Here is a 20,877-nt window from a genome sequence, read left to right as displayed (position 1 = left end):
CTTGACAGATCAAAACGAAACAACAAACACTGACGACAGACGGACATAAACATACTCAGATGGCTCAAGTTTACTCCGATGCTATCCATCTTCATATGTACCGATTAATTTCTCTTTTTTAATACCAAGTAAACATATGCTTGTGGCAGATCTATTTTTTTTTTTTTTTTTTAATCTGGCGATTTTGTCCTTATATTCTAGGTTTTAAAAAGTATTCACGGTGAATTCAAAAAGGGGCTTTTAAACTTGAGGGGGACAACTTGTGATGGCTTCTGATCATGGCGCTGCTTTCTCAGCATCCCTCAACGGAGATGTCACCTCCATTGAGGCATTTTAGATATGCACATTAATAGTAATGCTCAAGCACAAACACCATCCTCTTGACCCTCCCACCCCACCCCACCCCACCCCACCCCACTCCGCCCCACTCCGCCAGCCTCAATGCAACCTCTCTATCATCCATCTTTGATTCCCAAAACCCTTACAAAACCCTAACAGATTCTCTCAAGTCACTGGTCCCTGCTCTCCGAACATTTTTTCTTCATCATCTCCCTTCTTCCCATACTTTTGGCATTCGTTTACTCCTTCTTTTTTGTGACAGCCGAGGCAGTTGATTTGGACTTGCCAATGTAGGCCTCGACGAAGAACTGGACAAAGAGCACAAAGTAGCTGAGGTACATGAGGGATGACCACACAATGTTCTGCATGTGTGATGGACACTCTTGGCCCTGCTGCATCCACGAGTACACCAGGTAGTTGACCACACAGCCCATCAGCATCTGGGTGATCTGGGTCAGTGTGATGAACATGGCGAATTTGCGTGACACCTTGAAGCCGGCCGCCCGCAAGGCATAGTAAGAGTACATGACGGCGTGGACCAAGTAGTTCATGGTCATGAACCATCCGCCACCGGCCACCATGTCTTTGTAGGAGTACCAGGAGTACAGCAGCACGGTGATGTGGTGGTACCAGTGGAGGAAGATGAGCTTCTGTTTCCTCAGGACGATGAAGAGAGTGTCACCTGCAGGAAGTTGAGTTGTTCAAGAGATGAGGGATGTTTATGAAGAGCATGGGGAGGAGGGGAATAAAGAAAAGGAAGGTTGAATGAAGGGACAGGAACAGATGGAAAGGATATATCATTACCATTGTCTGATTCAAAACCACTGGCTGTGATTTAAGTTGCTCTCAAATATGCAGAAAATATTGGCTAAATTAACTATGTAAAACCACAGAGCTGTTTACACACAGATTACCGCTGAAATGTTTGAAACAACAGCAAAAGCTCTATTTACTGCACCAATTTATTACACATTATAATGCTAACATGGCAAAAATAAACCGATTTTCATTGTAAATGCAGACAGAAATAAAATAAGCCATTGTTGGAAAAAAAAGAAGCCTGCCTACCGTTAAGTTTACCCTCAGTATTTTTTTTTTTATGTATTTCTTCTCACCTGCAACATTGTAAGCAAATTACTGTAATATAAATAATTTTGTATAATGACTTCCAGGGTTTAAAATTACTTGTTTAAAAATTTTGAAATATTTCTGATTTGGTTGATTTAATTTCCCTGTTACTGTATTAGCATTATGAGGTTATGCTTCCCTTTTCAAATTGATGTACAGTAGTCACAGTATTATATTCTATTTTATTGTATCATATTTTATTATTATATTCCTATATTTACCTTTTAACTTCTGTACTATTTTATGTCTATGTGTGATATTCTTTTTATATTGTCTGAGCATTGTTTGAGGGAGCCTGAGAACTAAGAATTAAATTTACATTGACAGCTCCACTGTAAAAAAGAAAACAACATGCAATTTGTGAGGTTAGACTTTGATACAGCCCATTAGGCCTTTCTGTAATTGTATCTGCCATCTGCCTAATATTTGTTTAGTCTTACATTGGGATGATAAATTATTATAACTTCAGTTCACTAACATGCCCTTCCTGTTTGGCAGTATATAGTCTTAGCTGTCTGAAAGCAGCATCAGTGAAAGCACCAACTTCCTGCACAACATTATAACAATGAAATTAATCCAAAACAAAACCTTACTTGGTGGACGATTTATGGGAAACAATATATTATACCCAGTACACGGAAAAAATTAAACAAGCCATAAAGATGTCTTAACTTACCCAGTTCTGGTGCTTTACTAAGTACAAAGGCGTATGCCCAGAACTTGCTGACAGGCCCATTGTAAAAGCTCTGGTCACATACTGACTGTTTAAGCCCTTTCGTCATCAGGATGTACGTCATGTAACTCCCAGTACGGATGGCACCAAATATACTATAAGCACAAAGATACCAAACAACATTAAAAAATCATCGAAGAGGGAAAATGTGTAGTTATTTCGTTACTGTAGTTAATATGTGAAGTCATGCCGTGTGTGTCAGTATCAGCTGCATCTTTATAGTAATAAAGTGCTAAAATATGCACCACTTTTTACATATCTGAAACAAATCAACTATTTTTTTTTCTAGACCAGCATAGGATCCCATGTGAATTAAACCACATTTTTAGTTAGTTTGAAATAAACCATGACTCATTTTATTTAAATGACCCCCACCCCCCAAGCGATGAATTTAATGTTACACACTATGTACTTGATGTGTAAAGAGGTTCCATGGCTCCATAGCAACATTTCACCTGCTTCCCTCTGTTGCTGGTAGTGCCTGATGTGACAGATGCACTCTGCACTATGGATAGAAAAGGCACACCATACAGACAAGATAACAGGGCCTTACAGGGTTTTATAGTTTCAAAGTAATTTCACATTGTACTCATGCCAACATAAAGCCAAAAATATAAATTAAAACAAACAAAAGATGGCAGCCCAGCAATATGCAGGTCAAAGTTACTCCCCACACTGACCAAATTCCCAAACTAGGAAAACAGGAAAGAGACCAGTATGACTGTGTAAATTACAAGAAAATGTGGTCAAATACAGGTGCAAATGACACCACAAACTTGACATGACATAAATATTTCATCAGCTGTCTGTCTACTGAGCCATTTGATGACCGGGAGAAAATATTTTGTAAAAAGTAAAGCTAGAGAAACTGACCACTAACTGATTAAACTGTTGGCCCTTTATATTAAATAATATTTGAAACTGGATATGTATTTGCTGCCATTAACAATGTTAACACTTTCTCACCTGAACACAGCAAGCGTGAGTGACCATAGCACCAGCGGTTTCCTCAGCTCAAACTTCTCCCTCTGTTTCATGACATGGCGGCCGCCGAGGATAAAGGCAGCGTAGAGTGCAGAAAAGAGAAAGGACTTCTTCCTGTAAACACAAAAAGCAAACAGATTACCATTAACCGTTTATTGACTTTGCATTGCCTTTACCTACAGCGGTTAATGTGCGGATTATGCTTGGTCTTTTTCTCCAATGCTCTGCTTAATATTCATACGATCACATAATGTAAACACTGGGCAGCTTATAGTTAGCTGCTTAACAGACCTCTTGCAACAAATGTGAGTGGTCAACAAGATAAACTAGCAGAAATTTAACAAAAAGAATGATATATAAAAAATGATCCGAACAATATATCATAAAGTCCATTTTGACAGGAGTAGGGAGTGTCCCTTGTGTCCCCAAATTAATATGAAATAAAAAATAAATTTATGCATCATAAAGTCTGCTCCTCTAACTGCTCCGTTTTCCAACAGCGCCACTGTAATAAATACAACGCACTGTTTACAGAACACAATCTATAACTGTACTGACTTCACTAGCAATGCCTGAAGTAATGATTTAATGATTTGAGTCCAGCTCCAACAGTCGCTAAATGCTTAGCTTTCAGTTTACAGTTATTGCTTCAATTTAGTTCCAACTCCCACCATCCTGTGATGCCTGTTTGCCTTAATTGACTTGTCAGGCATCACTGCTGTGCCACATGAAGTGGAGAACTTGTGCTGAAGCACCACCTGCCCCATCCGAATCTAAAGAAAAGCATTCCCCTGCGCTCAGCGCAATTACAAAGCGCAGGTGGTCTGACTTGACAGACCGGATGCTGAATAGGACCAACAGAAGACTGGGGCATGCTGCCTAGAACTAAAGCTGCTTTGTCCAAAACACTGTTTGGTCTATTGAACAGAGAACAGAGTAATAGTTTGGAGCAGCATTAGCAAAAAGTTAGGTAAAAAATTTACTTATGATGGTAACAAGTGCCAATGAGCAAGGCATTTGAACTGCAGAGTTCTCAGTGGCTAGACGTAGAGACGTGCGTGGAACTGTATGATGGTAGTAGAAAAAAAAGCAAGTACAGCAAACCCTGTGGAAAGGGTGCACTCAGAGGACAGTGCACAGGGAACAGGAATGAGGCATTCTGGGAGCTCTGGGACCAATAGCCCTGAGGATGATAAGATCCGCAAAACTAGCCCTAGGAGTGATGTTCTGATTCAGTGATGTTTTTATGCAGCTGTTTAGAGGTTATACAAAGAGAACAGCAAGATGTTGAAATTAATCATCAAATTAGAATGTATTACTCAGTGGAAAGGATTGAAATTAATTATTCTATTTAAAGCCTTACTGCTAAAATCCACTGCCGGTTGCCGGAGCTAATCGCGGCCATTATAGTCAATGCTTTCCACCAGACGCGGCCGCAGCGCGTCCCAGAAGGGTCCCAGAAGCGGCTCTGCGCTCCGCTCCGCAGAGAACAGGAAGCAGGTCTATTTTTTCCGCTAGCCGCGTCAAGCAGCACAGAGCAGATTGAACCAGGCAGGAAGTCAGACACAGCACGGCAGAGAGAATCCGGTCAATTTCCAAAATAAAACACCATGTGGAGACTCCCGATCGTAAAACAACAATAAACACGGTTAAAACAGGCACAAAAGGAAGTCATTTAACTACGTAGCCTACTTAATCTTAGTACAAGCACAAAATGCAAACACTGATTTCCAAATCAACAAATTCTAAACAGGTCAGCAAAATCAGGCAGGCAAAACGCTCTGATTCTGAAATGCTCCTTGTGGGAAATGCAGCCTGAAGATTACGGAACGAAACAGGTTCACATAGAGCTGTGCAGAAGGCAGTAGAAGCACGAACATGACAAATTAATAACAAGTCAATAACGTGGGGCAGGCTGCATGCTCCGCTGCTGAAACGCTTCTGAGACGCTTCCAGTGGACTTTGACGCCGGGCTGAGTACGCATCAAAACCGTGGCGCAGCCGTAACATCCCGTAGCCGCAGTCAGTGGATTCCCGGCGTTAAGTGTGCAGTATTATATTTAACAAAGAGAGAGTTAAAGTGCTGGACAGAACCATCTATTTATTCAAGGTCAAGGTTGTGATATACTGTATAGTAGCACACTTGTATACTGGCCAATGGTCTGTGCACAACTCACACTAAAACCACAAACATTTCTCACAGACTTGTGACATATGCAATTTGTAAAATGCAATCCATCCAGTTCTTTTTTGGAGCCTCAGCAGAGAACACCAACAACTTAGTTTTGCTGATCAGGTGTGTAGCTAGGCAAGAAAGAGAGAGGAAGTGTACATTTTTCTTACAAAACTTGAGAAACATGGCTGTGTGATACGCAGGGAGTGGAGACCAGGAAAGCCTTTAATTGTCATGAAAATAAGGCTTTTTAAGTCTATTTGACAGAAATATGTATTCCACCTGATTTTTAAGGTATTAAGTTTGTAATGTTGTTGTTGTGGCAGCCATATAAGAGTCAGTCACGTTAGCTGAATATCAATTAGCAGTTGTGCTTCAGCCAATCCCAACTGATGTCAAGATCTGCCAGATACCAATCTTGCAAATTGGAATGGGACACTCCTACCTCCCACCTGTCTTTCCAATACATTTTTCATATGACTAACTATATTTTAAGAAACGATATCACTGTCAAAGTGTATGGACTTCTTTTTTCTCTCCAACTTTCAGTATTGAAAGGAAAATGATGCTCAAAATAAGATCCTAAGTTATTGCAACAGTAACCAAGTCAATTACGATCAGAACAAAAGTGCAATAACAATGTCAGCTGTTTAAAATAACGGACATCATGGTGCATCAGTATTTCGAGAATGAAAGATGCCATCTTTCTGTTCTTGCAGGAAGCCCACAACATGATTTAGGCCACCTCCACAGAACCAAGGACAAAGCAGTCCAGTCAAAGTCAAAAGGAGCAACAGGGCTGGACTGCAGAATGACATCATTGTTTCTCAACTACACATAGAGGAGAGTAGAACAGAAAAACACAGTGGCCTACATACTGTAGTTAGGCGGGGAGGATCAGAGAGGAGCTACAGTCTCAGCACTCCCCTTTCAGTGTTAAGGTCAAAGGTCAGATTAATATATGACCTAAGCTGCGATTCTATAGTTTGCAGTTTATTTTTTTAAGTCTAATGATATCCTGCACTGTCTATGCCATATGGCATCCATTTACGTTTTTTAGAACAGCAAGTACAGACCATGTGTAATTCAATCACAGGAACAAAAACGTTATAATTTATGATACTGACTAATGATTTGACTATGTAACTTTTTAAAGACACTCATTCTCTTACAAATTACAACTTTAATTCATAAGCAACAAAAAACACGTACTCATTTCAATACACTCTACAGGCTTGCTTGGTCTGGTGTGACCAGTAGCTTATGGAGGCTAATGTTAGCAAACTTTAGATAGTTGGTTGTATAAAGTATATTATTGAGTTTGCTTGCTTATTTTACCATTACAATACATTTTAGCAATTTATTAAGTAAAAATTCACATAGTGTTCCAAAGATTTACTTGCTTTGCTTAACTTCACATCATCCTAAATTAATTTTCTGGATCATCTGCACATTATTTGAGATACATTGTTTTGATTTGATATTACTGTGCAATTCAACATAACAAGTCTAAACTGGTTTAACGTGTAATTTTGCAGGTAAGCCACTATCAGTACAATGATGACGAAAACTACTGTTTTTAATGATCCAGCCCAAGCACAGAAATATGGATAAATGTCCTTGTCTGTGAATTTCCTTCTCCGTATTTTATCAGTATTAAACCAGTAGAATCAGCCAAAGCTTAACATGTGCATGACCTACGGCATTATGTTCAGAAGATGGATTATACTGCTGTTGGAAAAAAATAACCAAGGGTAAATAAACCCAAGGGCATGGTCAAAGCTGACAAGTTGGTGGAGGTGGTTGGAGAGGTGCTGCTGTTGTCTTTGCAAAGGCCCTGAAGTGCCAGGTGCAGCCAAGCTAGGCCTGCAGTCACGGGAATCTATTTGAGACATCAGTGTGAATTCACATCATCCCTTCATGCTCCCCAGAGCCTCTACAGCTATACTCCTGACCTTCAGTGTTCAGACTCACCCAAGAAATAATACCTCAAACAGGAGTTTCACTACTTGCTACTTGAAACAAGCTGAAAAGCTAATAAAAAATAAAAGCAAACGTGAAAGTGATCATTTTTTAAAAATCCAAGGGCCAAAAGAAACTGTGTCACTCTTCGTAGAAACAACAACACTGACTATCTGTGTTGGCACAATAGAGTTACTGATCAATACCAGACATTCAACAAATTGCTTCACCAGCTTCAGAGATGTCTTATAACACACTTCCTGTATTCCGATAATATCAGGTGTTAAAATATAGATATAGGCCTATAGCAGACATATTGGTGTTGCTGCATATATATCATTCACCATCTGCCAATATGAATAAAAAAATATTTTTTTCTCATTATATAATGCAGAATGAAATGAATTTGGTAATATATTGATGTCACTGCATCATTTGCATTTTGGAACAGAAAACTTAAGAAACTAATTAGTTCAGCACTAGGTAGTGCATGCTGGGAAACGAGGGTCATTGTTATCAGCACCATGCAGCAGATGTAAGTGTAAGAGTGCAGTGTGCACAGCTGAGCAGCTCACAGCTAGAGTCAGCGGTATCTTCACATAGTTGCTAACTAGTTTGTGAAATGCATTGCTGGAAAGTTAATTAACAATGAACCCATCATTTTCCCTTTTCAACTCTAACATAACCTGACAACTTGTCAGTACCGTTTGTAACTACAAGCATCAGAGCATCTGTTCGTCACTACAACTCAGCACTGGTGATGGTTTAAGTCTACAGAGTGTTGATTTCTCGCTACGTTGTTACCTTCTTGGTGAGATGCAATGCTGGAAAATTAAATAACGTCCCCATATTTTACACTCCTTTGACGTAGGAGTCACAAGAGCCTATTTTTCCACCGGATATGTTGAGAGTTTCCTCTGAATGTTTATAGCAGAGTTCATCTCTTGACTCGGCAGCAGGGAACCATGAGTTATTGTTTGTGACCATTATTCGTTGACAGAAAAATGCTGCGAAAGATGACATGTTTTGATATACAAGAAAACAGTGTTTCTGATTGGAGTTCAATCCATTGGAATAATCGTTCAGAATCGGAACAAAGCTGTAGCATGAATCTCATAGCTAGCTTGATACAGTAGAGAGCACTGGTGGAATGCAACTTAGTTAATTTACAGGTACAATTTTACTGGTACAATTTAGAGGTACTTGTACTTTACTTGAGTATTTCCATGGCATTTTCTGCTACTTCAGCAATTGACTGATGCTGAATATGCAGTACTGATATTTATTTAGGTATTTTATTTTAATCTTTATCTTATTTTCTCAGTGATCACTTCTAGAATTGGTTGACAATGTATATGTTAAATGGTTTAACTAAATATTGTTTAAGAAAGTTTTTGTTTAAGAAAGCAGCTTTCTGAGTACCTTTGCATAGTCATATCGGTTAAAAGTCGGTGCGCAATCCACATAGAAAAGGTCTATTTTCATTCCAGCTCAAAAATTCTATATATCGACTACAATCTGTAATCTGTGATTTTTTTTTTCATCTAAAATCTGTAGATTTCTCTCTACAAGAGGCTTGACTCTGCTTTATGTCAAAGTGGGCAGAGGCAGCACAAATGAAAAACTACAACGTCAGTTCTTTTGGGGAGGATCAGCATTGTACAGTAACAGTGTCAGCACAGATTTCTTGGTTGCTGCAAGGATGGAAAAATATATAGGTGTCCCACATCCACCGGTATACAAATACAGAGCATACATGTTCAAAGTGTTTACATGGATTATTTTAATGTCAATCAAAGTTGATATACTGAAATACACTGACATTTTACATTTCTTTTTGTTACAGAGATTTCAGGGTCACAACATAAATCATATCCTGTCCTTGTGTGTTCACAAATCAAATGTTCCTTGTTTTGTTAAAACATGTATTGCGATAAATAACAGTTTACAAGAAACCACTGGTTTAAGAGGGGTGGTGATGGGGCAGTGGATAAGACACATGCCTTTGGTGTGAGAGACCCAGGTCGAATCCACTGTGAGACACCAATGTGTCCCTGAGCAAGACACCTCGTTCCTATATATGTCAGAGGCGTGCGACCTCTGACATATATAGGAATTTTAAGTTGCTTTGGATAAAAGCATCAGCTAAATTAATAAATGTAAAGAGAACATGATCAATGTGTACAACCAGGACAATATGCAAGAGCTACTTAGTTAGGTGGGTAAGACATCTCTAGCATCTCTTTCTCTCATATGATTGTTATCACATACTAAGGCACTGAGCGTTGGATCAGTTTGTGCTGTTTACAAATTATGTTAAATATCAGAGATTTCCAAATGGTGTTACATAGAGTTAAAAAACCAACAGACCAAAACTCTAGTGCTGCCCTGTGCCACTCCAACAAAACATTCCATGGCAAATAATGTCAACAGGAGGGTTCCACTTAACATGTTGCTTAGCAGGCTGCAATGGTTTACTTATTCTGACTTTAAAAAAATGATACCCAGACAGCTTCCACTAAGAAAAGGCCTCAGACCGCACATACACACACAGTTGTATAGTAAACTAGCAGGGTCTAGACATCAGCTCAAAGTACTGTACTACTATATCACAATAGAGGTGTGTACAAGCCTATATCCCTGTGGTTTTAGGATGTCTGTGTGCTTGCATGTAACCTATATAGTACAGTACATAATAAAATAAGGATGTTGATCCCATAGATCCTCCCCTCCCCCACTGACAGTGTTGTACAAAGCTGCTGGATAACCTGCTGTGGACCGTGGATCTGTAGGCTATGAGCTGGTCCAAGAGATTTCAACCATTACATAATCCTGAGTTTGCAGTCTGAGGATGAGTCTGCACGCCTGTGCCAGTAAGCAAGTGTCTCTGTGTTACCAAAGTGTGTGTTTACAGTATCACATATGCAACTTAATGCACATAAAGCTGTGTGTCTGCAGGTGTACACATACACAAAACTTCACTTCAGTCCCAGATGTGTAACTGAATTCCTTGGCACTGTTGTCTGTGAAATGCAATCACAGTGAGTGTGCCAGTGTGTGGGATGAGCAGCAAGCCATTAAATAAGACCATGAGGTGCTGTAAATAAGACCTAGCTTTACAGAATAATCTGCCATCCAGGAAGCACCCATATGTAATCCAGTTAGTAACACACCCACCAGTTGTAGTTACTGCATGCAATGTCTATTGGGGAAATAACCAGGCTTGTAACATAATATCACTCATGGGTTTAGGTCATTCTGCATCTGGTGGTGAACATGAAGGGACAAATTTTCTACTCAGTAAACTGAAGAGTACTTTTGTTGAGTGATAATTATTTCAGCCTGTTAAGTGCTTAAGAACATCTTGAGTCATGCTTATTTTAAGCGGCAAGACAAATGGCTTGAAGGAAGCTTGTATATAGCACTCAACACTATAAGCACAATTTTTCTATGCACCTATATTGTACCTAGTACGTGTCCACATACACAAACAGTAATAAATGACAAGGTAGCGTCAGTGTGAGGTGGGTCATGTTCATGTCTGTGTTCCATCTGAATTGGTCCGCATCATATACGTCTCTTGAATGAAACAAGTATTAAGCTTTGTTTTTAGCCTTTTCATACACCAGGCTCCACACACTATTGCAAAACTTGCTCCTTGGAAAGTTATGCATGTTTGACTCACTCGCTGAATAGTCTGCTTGAACATGCACAATGACTCAATGCATACAAAATAAAATGGATTGTACAATAAACTGCTCTTTTCTGTGTTTGCATCTAAGCTTTTCTTTGACAGCCTGATGAAATCTGAAAGGCAAACCAGAGCGCAGCGACACTCCAGGCAGACCTTAATTTCTGCCTGCCCACATCTTCTTCTCTGGCCTCACCAGTTGTGGGAAAGAGAGCAGCCTAGAAAACCTCAAGCCTGGGGTGCGCTCTAAGTTAACATGGTCAGAAATGATCAGCATCATCAATATGTTGCTCTCGTTAAAATGGCAGCAGCATGCAGAACCACGACAAAATTAAACTGTATGACAATCAGGAGGAACCTCTAGACTTGCACTGGGAAATAATTAGTTCTTGTCTTTGTTGAGCAAAATAATAAATGTCATTGTTCGCTTTCATTTGATTTGGTTTGGAGTAGTGACATTTGATTTAGCACATAATAAAGTAATTACAAAGTAATTTGTATGTTAAACTACGCATTAAATTCAGGGCACAGTAAATAATATAACACACAAATAGAAGGCAGCTTATTGTGGCATTTTGAAATGGCTTCTCAATGACTATAACCACCTCTTCTACATCTTGTGCACTGTGGCTTTGAATTATGCATCCTTTATTAGTTGCCTGCCTCTAATTTTGGCATCTAGAAATGCATTTTTCAATTGTTTCTATTCAATGTAAGCCAATATTGGGGAAGATCATCAGCTAAAATTCCCAGATGAAAAAAACTCAGATTACAACTATTATTCAACCAAATCTATCAGAACAAGCTATGTAATGATCACTGAAATGATACCCTGATGCCAAATTTAAGACTGGTGTATCATTTGGTCTCATCCATCCAACAGCAGGGCTCAAAAACTCTGAGACATTAGGCTGGACACCTCTTGGACTGAATAAGTAACATGATACTTGGAAAGAAGAGACTTATCTCTTAAACTCATCGAGTACCATTGGAACCTGATCTTTAAGACTAGTCAATGAGCTATGATACTTGAATAAAACAGAAAATGGTTAGCCATGTTACATCAAATGCTACAACACCATAAGAACAAAGCAACATTCTTATATCCCTTATAGGATCTTCAAAAACAACAACCAACAACAGTATTTGCAATGTGATGGTTAAAAGAGTAGAGCAACTGAATCATGTAAATAGTTGAAATAAACATTAAAGCAACATTATGTAGTAATTTTATCTTAAAAGCTTCAAAATAATTTTGCACAGGTGCATGAAGTCGATGTCGACATTGACTAAAAGCTATGTACAACTAGCTAACCTCGACAACCCAGCTGTATTCTAACGTTAACATACCTATGTTTATTAGCTAGGCTCCTTACATGCTTGCTAATAACTTGTTTTAAGGTGGGTCTCCAGAAGGCAGACTCCAGAGTTGTGTTGGACAGATTTGTGCAGCGGTTTTAATATATATATATATGAGAGAGAGAGAGAGAGAGAGAGAGAATGCTGAGTGCAGTCTGTGGTGAATATTTGCGCTCCGCACAGCTCTGTAATCAAATACAATTTTAAATAGGCCTAGCAATAAATAAATAAATATTTGAAAATCAATATGTGGCGATCAGAGTTGATATTGTGGCAGGTCGCCACAAATAAATCAATGTATGGGAAACACTTAAGTAATAACTTATTAGCTGGCTTGCCGTGTCTTGTGATGTTGCACTTGCTTGATTGATTGTTTGCCTATGTTAGCGGAGTTGTCCACTAAAGCAAAATCAGACAGAGGTTTCACAGTCAGAGGTTTAAAGGCAGCTATAAATCCCGAGATGATGTTTGCAAACTTACTGCATAACACACTCCGACATCTGTAACGTTATTGTAAGTGCTCTTTCATCTGTTGCTGTAGCTTTGTTGGCTAGCTTGCCACCCGGTCTCTTGCTTGGTCACTGTCTTTTCTCTTCCATTGCTTCCTCCGTCAACTTTGTCTTCGGTCTCTTTGCCTCTGTCATTAGGTACCGTTACTTCCATAGAGGCTGCTGAGCCCGGTTATGTTGCCAGCTTGCCCGGGTCTGTTACAACACCAGTGCCACTCTCCACCTATTATTTTATGGTTACATAATGTTGCTTGGTCACTCACCGCCAGCTATAAATCTCAAGCTGATGTTAGCAAACTTTCAAGATAACACACCCAGACATTGATAACATTACTGTAAGTGCTCTTGTAGTGGCTGCTGACTTGCTCTGTTGGCTGGCTTTCCACCCAAGTTTCACGCAACATTTCGCTGCTGCTGGTGAAGAGAAGCACCGGGGCTGGGGCTGGGCGAGCGGGCAACATATGTACATAACGTTAGCTAATGTCAGAGATGAACAGACCAAAGAGGACGCTGACGGAAGAAACTAAGAAGAGAAGAGTGACCCAGCAAGACGCTCCCGAACACCGTTGAGAGCTTCGTGAAATTAAAGGATGCAAGACAGAGGCCGAGCTGGCATTCTTTCTGTGTATACAGTTTCACAATTCATTTATATATTTCTATGTCTTGTGATGTTGCACTTGCTTGATCTTTGGCTGTGTTAGCAAAGTTGTCGACTTGCTCTTTTTTGATCATAACTAATGTAATCATAATAATTGCATGTGTACAGCTGTCCTTATTTATGACAGCTGTGAATTACACTCAGAAAACTGTAGGGGTGCCAAATTGCACAAAAAAAACTAATGTTAAACATAATGTTGCTTTATCAGACAGAATATGCAAAACAGACTAGAACAAAGATCTCATTGTTCATTCTCTCTGCAGCATTCTCAGTCTCTGTCTTCTTATCAGTCCAGAGCAAAATCACCAGAGGTCCATCAAAAGTGGGGTGAAACCACAGGGATGCTTTCTACCCAAGAGGCTTTTCAAAAACAGAGAAACCAGATTCTAAGCAACCTGCATGGTAATGAGGAATGATGACGTCTGTGAGAGTACAGAGTGAGTCAGCAGGTTAAAGATGTGTGCATAACGGAGAATAACAGCGCTCTTTCAGATAGTAAGGCCGCACTGCAAAATGTGGCAATCTTAATACATAACAGGCCGTTTCTGAACTGATTTTATCCACCATAGAGAATTACATCAAATGCAGGTGGAAAACAAACACATATCGATAGCATATTACACAACAGTCTCATAATAGATCATTTTGATCCGATTATTTTCAATGACATATTTTCCACCACGTCACACAGCAATCAGTCTGTTACATGATATGCTTTGCATTCTGTTACGATTGCTCTTCAATACGTTCACTGGCTTGATAGTACAACACTAACGACCCCGTCAAGATGTAATCAGCTATGCAGCATCTAATATAGATATAGGTGGGTGATTCTCACGAAACTGTGCTACCATTAAAAAAATATTTACAGTTAAAAAGGTAATATTTTACTCACTTAAGTTAACAAATATAATTCGAAGTTACTATTGATATTAATTATAATAATTTAGAAATACACTTTTTATGTATTTTTTTTTAACATTTTAACACCCTTTCAGATTTTTTTTCATTACCATAACATTTTTACAACAAAAGTTGTAATATAATAAAGTCATATTGTATATATTCAGAAGATTTTGGTGGTATCTTTATTCATGTATACAAGTAAGGAAATTTCATTAAAAAATATATTTTAATTAAAAATACATGTTTTTAATTTAAAGAATTATGTCATTACCGTAACACTCATCAGTTTTGTCACATTGATATTATTTTTGATTTTGTTTAGGGGGCATTATATTATAAAACGATCAAATCAATATATAGGGAATTAAACATATTTCCATCCATCTATAACTTCTTCTGTTTCATTGTAGTATAATATGTAGTATAAGTGTTTCGGTAATGAAAACTAAGTTACGGTAATGAAAGACCATGTTTCGGTAATGAATTCCATTATGTTTTGTTGGTTTCTTCTTTTAGCATTAGACCTGTTAGAATTTCCTCTCTATTTCTTTTATTGTTTTTTTTTCTTAGTTTGGGTGTCATGTCTTGGCTTACTTCAATACACCACTCTCTTAGTTTTTGATACCTTCAGAGATATCACAAATATTATAAACAATAACACTATGCTAGGGCTGGGCGATATGGCCAAAAATGCTATCAAGATAAAAACATTTCATATCATTCGATATCAATAATTATCACGATAAATGTCAAATCATTGTTTCTTTCAAGTTTAAAGGCTGATTTTTGCCCCTGAGTGAAAATTGAAGAAACCAGATGGTTAATTATGTGGTGAAATGTTTCTTTACGTTCAGTATGTGACAAACACTTGTGCCAAGCAGTGGATCACTTAACAAATCTGAGGCAGAACATGCAAAAACGTAGGAAGATATGATCTTCATAAAGCCACATGCCTGAGATAATTCTACAGTCCCCATATTACCAACGAATTGACACTGCCATCTCTCCAAACTTCTAGAAATTGTTACACATGACTGCAATACTTTTAAATTAAATTACATATACACCAATGTTTACATGTTAGATTGTTAATTTTACACACTATTTAGAAAAAAGGGTGAAAGAACATTATGTTACACTTACAGTATTTCATAGAACACCAGAAATCAACAAATTTATATCATACTAATAAAGCACAATGCCTGCAGTTACAGGGGTCAATGCATACACTGTGCAGTACAGTAGACCTTGGTCAAAAAAATGTCTATGAGATAAATGCAATCATTGGATTTTGGATAAAATTTTCTCTAAAAAGTGAATCTAAATGGAACTTTGTAAGATAGACAAAATGCAAATAAGAAGTAAAAATTTAAAAACTGATTTAGGATATGACTGGCTTAGAAAAAAAAAGAAAAGTGGAGTGGTGACAGTAAACAAGACCAATATATATCTATTTGCAAGATTGGTTTCATCCTGCAGAATCCCAGGACTACAGTTTGTGTCATATCTAAAGCAAACTTTTCATTGTACTATGTAGCCAAGCAAGCTATTTTAGTCATACCCCTCCAGTCTAATCTATTACTTTTGTTAATCAGTCATACAGTAGAAGGATACGGTATGTGTTGAACATCAATCAGCTCACATGACAGGTTCACTCAGAAATGTGCCTGATTTCACTTTGCTTCTCAGGTCCCAGGTGTTATGTGAACACTGCTGACACTCCTGAAATAACAGGAAAGTATTGATGACAGCAATATCTGACGATCTTTTCCAGCTTTCTAATTTTGTATGCAAAAGCTACTGTGTTATTTGGTCTACACTTTAAATTTTTCCAGGACATTTATTACAGTCACTGGCTACCCTCAATTTCATTACCAAGGTCAAGTTTAACAAAATGTTAATATATTGTCTTACTCTTACACTAACTCATGTGTTCATGGTACTTTTATATTGTTCGTTATATGCGGGAAAGAGGATGGTGCTCATGTTGTTGCTAAACAACAGCTTCTTCCATATCTTCCCTTTCCTCTTCTTACAACTAGTTGCTTAATTGTCCTTGATTCACAATGCTGAGCTGTCTGCTGCCAGTCTCAACACATCAGATCAGTGTACCAGTCTCCATTCATCACTGCAAAACAATGACATGTATACACATTATATATACATTGTCCATTGATGTCTCGCTGTGTCTGTTTTGAAACACTTGCCTTACTTCAGCTAAGGACCTAGTCTATACAGAAAATTCATTTTAAAAAAAAATCTTACTTTGCATGTATAACCCCTAAAAGTGATGACAGGGGGAAAGTGCCTCAGGCTACACTAAAAAAAGTAAATTAATTGAATTTATCAACATAATTATATCTGCCAAATAAAAGGAAATTATTTCTGATTAATTAAGCAGCTCAAATTATGTGTGATGTTTGAAGAGCAAAATAAAGTTCTTTCCTCCTTTGAGAAGGATAATAAAAGATTAAAGAAATGCAACAATATAATCTGGACTTTGTTAAGAGTAGTAGTAGTCTGCAACGTATTTCAGCTAGATACCCAACTGATTGATGACTTCTAAAATGGGTAATCTCCCCAATCTGACTGTGAACCAATTTACTACAATCACTCCTTGGTCATGCGCACATGCTTTTAAGAGCACAAGTAAGGCATTCTCCTGCTTTAACAACTTGAAACAACTACAGTAAACACAATTACATTTCTGGTGATGTCCAAACTTTAATATACCATAAATTTGTCTTACCTTTGAGGTCTGAAAGGTTTTTGGTGATCAGTCATTTATCAACACAAATCCTCTCTGGTGGTCAGCTCTGCTTCCGTAGTGAGTGACAGATTTTAAAAATCATACATGGATTTTTGTGTTACAGACAAATCCTGCCACCATCAGCATTTTTCATATGTGGTTAGAACTTTTTAAAATTTAGATTTCAGAGGGTGTGAACAAAGCAATTGTTCATTGAAACTGAATGCCGAGCCATTGGTTCATATCTTAGACAAGCATGTTGCAATTCTGACCTCACCCCACTCAGTGATGTTGGGCATTTTTCATCAGCAGTCTGGGGTAAAACATCTGCACTGCTACTCTAAAATGTCTCTGATTGCTATCTCTGATTGGGGTGTTAAGTGCAACAGTAGTTTACACCTACTGAAATTTGGCCAACATCTAGGCACATGTATGATGTGTTTACAATGTGATGGGCCGGAGATACCAATTTTATTCAAATAATATGTCAAAAGCTGAATACACTTGGAATTCAGAAACAAAACAATTTTAATTCTTAACACCCAACCCTAGAGCTAAGTGACCCTTTGTCAGCCAAAAACTATTTTAACTGGCATTTACACATGGCTTGGTTTATTTTAATGTCAAAACCTAGTAGAGTTTTGCTGAAGATACCTTACCCCAGGCTTAATAAATACATTTTGTAGTGTAGAAGTATGTGATTAATGTCAGTTGCTTTTCAAGTGTCCTACTGAATTATTGTTATTATTAACCATTAAACAACAGCTTCATTATATCTATTTTGCTTGACACTTGCCTTCAAACCAGTTTTAGTCTCATCCTTAAGTTATAAAAACATGCCACGCTTAGTCAGTTGCTCCATGTACATTATGAATCTAATAAACAACCTATCAAATCCCATTTTCTGCAGTTGCTGCTTCTATCAGCCATATGCACTGGCCCAGTCATCCCCCACTACAGGAAGAGCGGAAAGAAGTCAGCACAGATCAGTGCAACGTGATTGGCTAATACTCTGTCAGCAGACATCAGAAGATGAATGGTATTGGCCGGTTGTCAGTACCAGGGTGAGGACAGCTCCTACACATTGCCCGCATGGGTCTCTCCCTCTCTCTCTCTTTCACAAACCCACATTTAATTTTAATGAATAAGAACGAAACTGTTCTAAAATCAATCCAGATTAGTGTTAAAAATAATGTGCTAACTGTGACTCTTGTCTACAGGCACTTTAAACTGATGGTGGAAGATGCTTAATGAAGCCTATGCTAACTTTACGCATGACTCATTTTTGTTTTGCTTAGAACCATTTCTTGCCCAACCTGGCATGGATCTGAACAATAATGACCCCTCAGTGAGATCACGCAATGGTTATTTGAATGGACCTGCACATGACCTACATATGAAATGCATCCATGCACACAACCACAAAGCAATATTTACTTAACCTTAGTAGCGAAAGTCTAGTATAAGGGTGCAGTTTGTGTAAAGCCTTGTAGACACTGCCCTGTGCAAATAATGACAGAGCTTAATTTAGTTTTCATCTTATGTCACGGATCTCAGTCATTCCAAGAAGATTTCATGAAATAAAATGCAGGTTACTCCACTGGAGCTTAGTAATTAATCAGTTATTAAGCGAATCAGTTTTCTCTATTGCTTCTTTTGACAAAACCTCTGTATCTTTAGATCTTATTGATTAGTAGATTGACAAATAATTGTCTTCTATTTTAATGATAATGATTTGACTAATAGTCATTTTTTTAAGCAAAAACACCAAAGATTCTCTGATTTCCAGTGTCTCTAATGTGCGATTTTGCTTCTTTTCTTTGTTTTATATCATTGCAAATGAAGCATGTTTTGGTTTGGGACTGTTTTGGGCAGAACAAGCTGTTTGAAGACATCACCTTGGACTCTGGGAGCTTGTGATGGCCACTTTCTCCTCATAAATTAGAGTTTAAATTATTAATTAATCTGTCAAAAAATAATCAACAGATAAATCGTTGATAAAAATATTCATTAGTTTTCATAACAAAGCAGAAATAGTTCAAAACAGAGTTCTGAATGAACTTAAAATAACATCAAGTAGTCACTTTTTCATTCTCCTGCACAGCACTATCATATATGTAGATAAGCTTGTACAGTAGCCTAGTTACTTTCACTGAAATAACAGTATTACCATCTCTTTTAAAAGAGAAAACCATGGGACTGAGTTAATGCAGTTTACCAGCCTAGGGCAGGGCTTGGTTCAATATGCTACTGGGCCAGTGACTGTCTAAATGGAGGAGACAGCTGGAGCCATGGATGACCTTTACAATAGTACTGTATCGCGGTAACTGATGCCGGGAGAAGAAATCACAGGAAGTCAAGGACAAATAAAGATGCAAAATGTAACAGCGAAGTGCCAAGTAGGGAAGTGTGGCAGAGCATCGCATTCGCACGCGGCTAACGGCCTGCGTGGATTTCTTCATTTGATGAAGCACGAGCAGCAATTTGCGGATGATGACAGAGAGCCTGATATAACGTTAATAGGATACGGCGAGGTTTAATCCTGGTGAGCGAGGCGGATGCCTATGTGCCATTACAGCCTCCAATTCACCGTTTGGCACGTACACACCGCGGTGAATTTGCAGAGAGAAAAACGTTTACTGTGATGTGGGATTAAAAACGAGACGCTAATATATCGCAATGTAGCCTTACCAGTTCTCCTGCATCCATCGGATGGCTTCGTCCTCGTTGAACTGTCTCTCGAATTCGTACTCTTGCAGAGCTAGCACCGACATGCTCGCTGTGTTTCTGTTCAAACCACTGTTGAAACAAGACGATACACGACTCGAGGTGTTGCTATTTAGTCTGTTTCCCCGCAACTCTTGACTCGCATTGCTCGTGCTGCTGTCAGAACCTCGCGGTTGTGCGCGGGCAGCTCGGCAGTCGCGGCACCTTCGTCCTCTACCGGCTGACCGAGCCTACGCCCTCTTCCTTAGGAAGGTGGATTCCAGGTCCTAACGCCGCCGAATTTGTACCTCCCTTACATTGTTGAAATGTAGCCTATTAAGTTTACTTCATTTTAAGTCTTAAAAAAATAATGTACAAATATTGATATGTACGAATAAAACAACAATATAATTAAGATTTTTATTCAGTTCACTTTAGTTAAATTTAGTGCAATTTGGTTTAAAATCAAAGGCTGCACAACTAATTTCTGGATTTATAATTTCATTGTTTAGCCTCCACCAAAATCCACCATTTGCACTTTCCAAAAACCCAATCTGACATAGACTATAAATATAAGAATTGCTTGTTTAGTTTGACCGACTGTCAAGAGCCCAAGGTTTTTCAGGCACTATCATAGATGACCAAGAAAGCCAGAAAATATTCATAATTTAGAAGCTGTAAACATTGAATTTTTCACTAATGACTTATCAGTCTTTAAATTAGCTTCCATATAATTTTCTCTTCAATAACTAATTGATTAATCAATCATTTCACCTCTAATTTGATCTGCTATTCATTCTTTTTCACTTCAGCTATGGTTGAAAACGTATTCAAGTTAGTAAATAGTTAAGGCCCTGCAGACATACAGTGCATATATAATCAATAAAATGTACTTTAAGTAGGGCATTAAAGGTTCTTATGCAGAAAAAGGACCCTGTCAGTGTTCTATATGTTAGTTTAATCTATAAGAATCTTAACAA

At 38.2% G+C, this 20,877-nt stretch overlaps 1 protein-coding gene and 1 long non-coding RNA gene across 3 annotated transcripts in view; one reads left to right on the top strand and one right to left on the bottom strand.

Moving 5' to 3' along the window:
* The window catches only part of LOC123957184, a 31,027-nt gene that overhangs the window by 2,453 nt on the left and 7,697 nt on the right, over window positions 1-20,877 (top strand). The window contains exon 2 of the long non-coding RNA XR_006821754.1: window positions 18,102-18,255. This is a non-coding gene — a long non-coding RNA (uncharacterized LOC123957184). The remainder of the gene's footprint in view (window positions 1-18,101; window positions 18,256-20,877) is intronic.
* elovl6 (ELOVL fatty acid elongase 6) lies at window positions 429-20,141 on the bottom strand. 2 transcript variants are annotated; one of them, XM_046029786.1, is made up of 4 exons: window positions 19,883-20,141; window positions 3,167-3,298; window positions 2,144-2,295; window positions 429-1,021 (listed from the first exon to the last, which is right to left on the bottom strand). In XM_046029786.1, the coding sequence occupies exons 1-4, from the start codon at window positions 19,963-19,965 to the stop codon at window positions 579-581; spliced, it is 810 nt and encodes a 269-aa protein (XP_045885742.1). In that variant the 5' UTR covers window positions 19,966-20,141; the 3' UTR covers window positions 429-578. The 2 variants fall into 2 exon arrangements, with proteins under 2 accessions (XP_045885742.1, XP_045885743.1); XM_046029787.1 differs by lacking the exon at window positions 19,883-20,141 and adding an exon at window positions 4,548-4,666.

This window comes from Micropterus dolomieu, linkage group LG19 (genome assembly GCF_021292245.1).
Source record: "Micropterus dolomieu isolate WLL.071019.BEF.003 ecotype Adirondacks linkage group LG19, ASM2129224v1, whole genome shotgun sequence".
Lineage (NCBI taxonomy): Eukaryota > Metazoa > Chordata > Actinopteri > Centrarchiformes > Centrarchidae > Micropterus > Micropterus dolomieu.
Note: the sequence above shows the minus strand (reverse complement) of the source record. Positions and strands in the feature narration are given on the sequence as shown.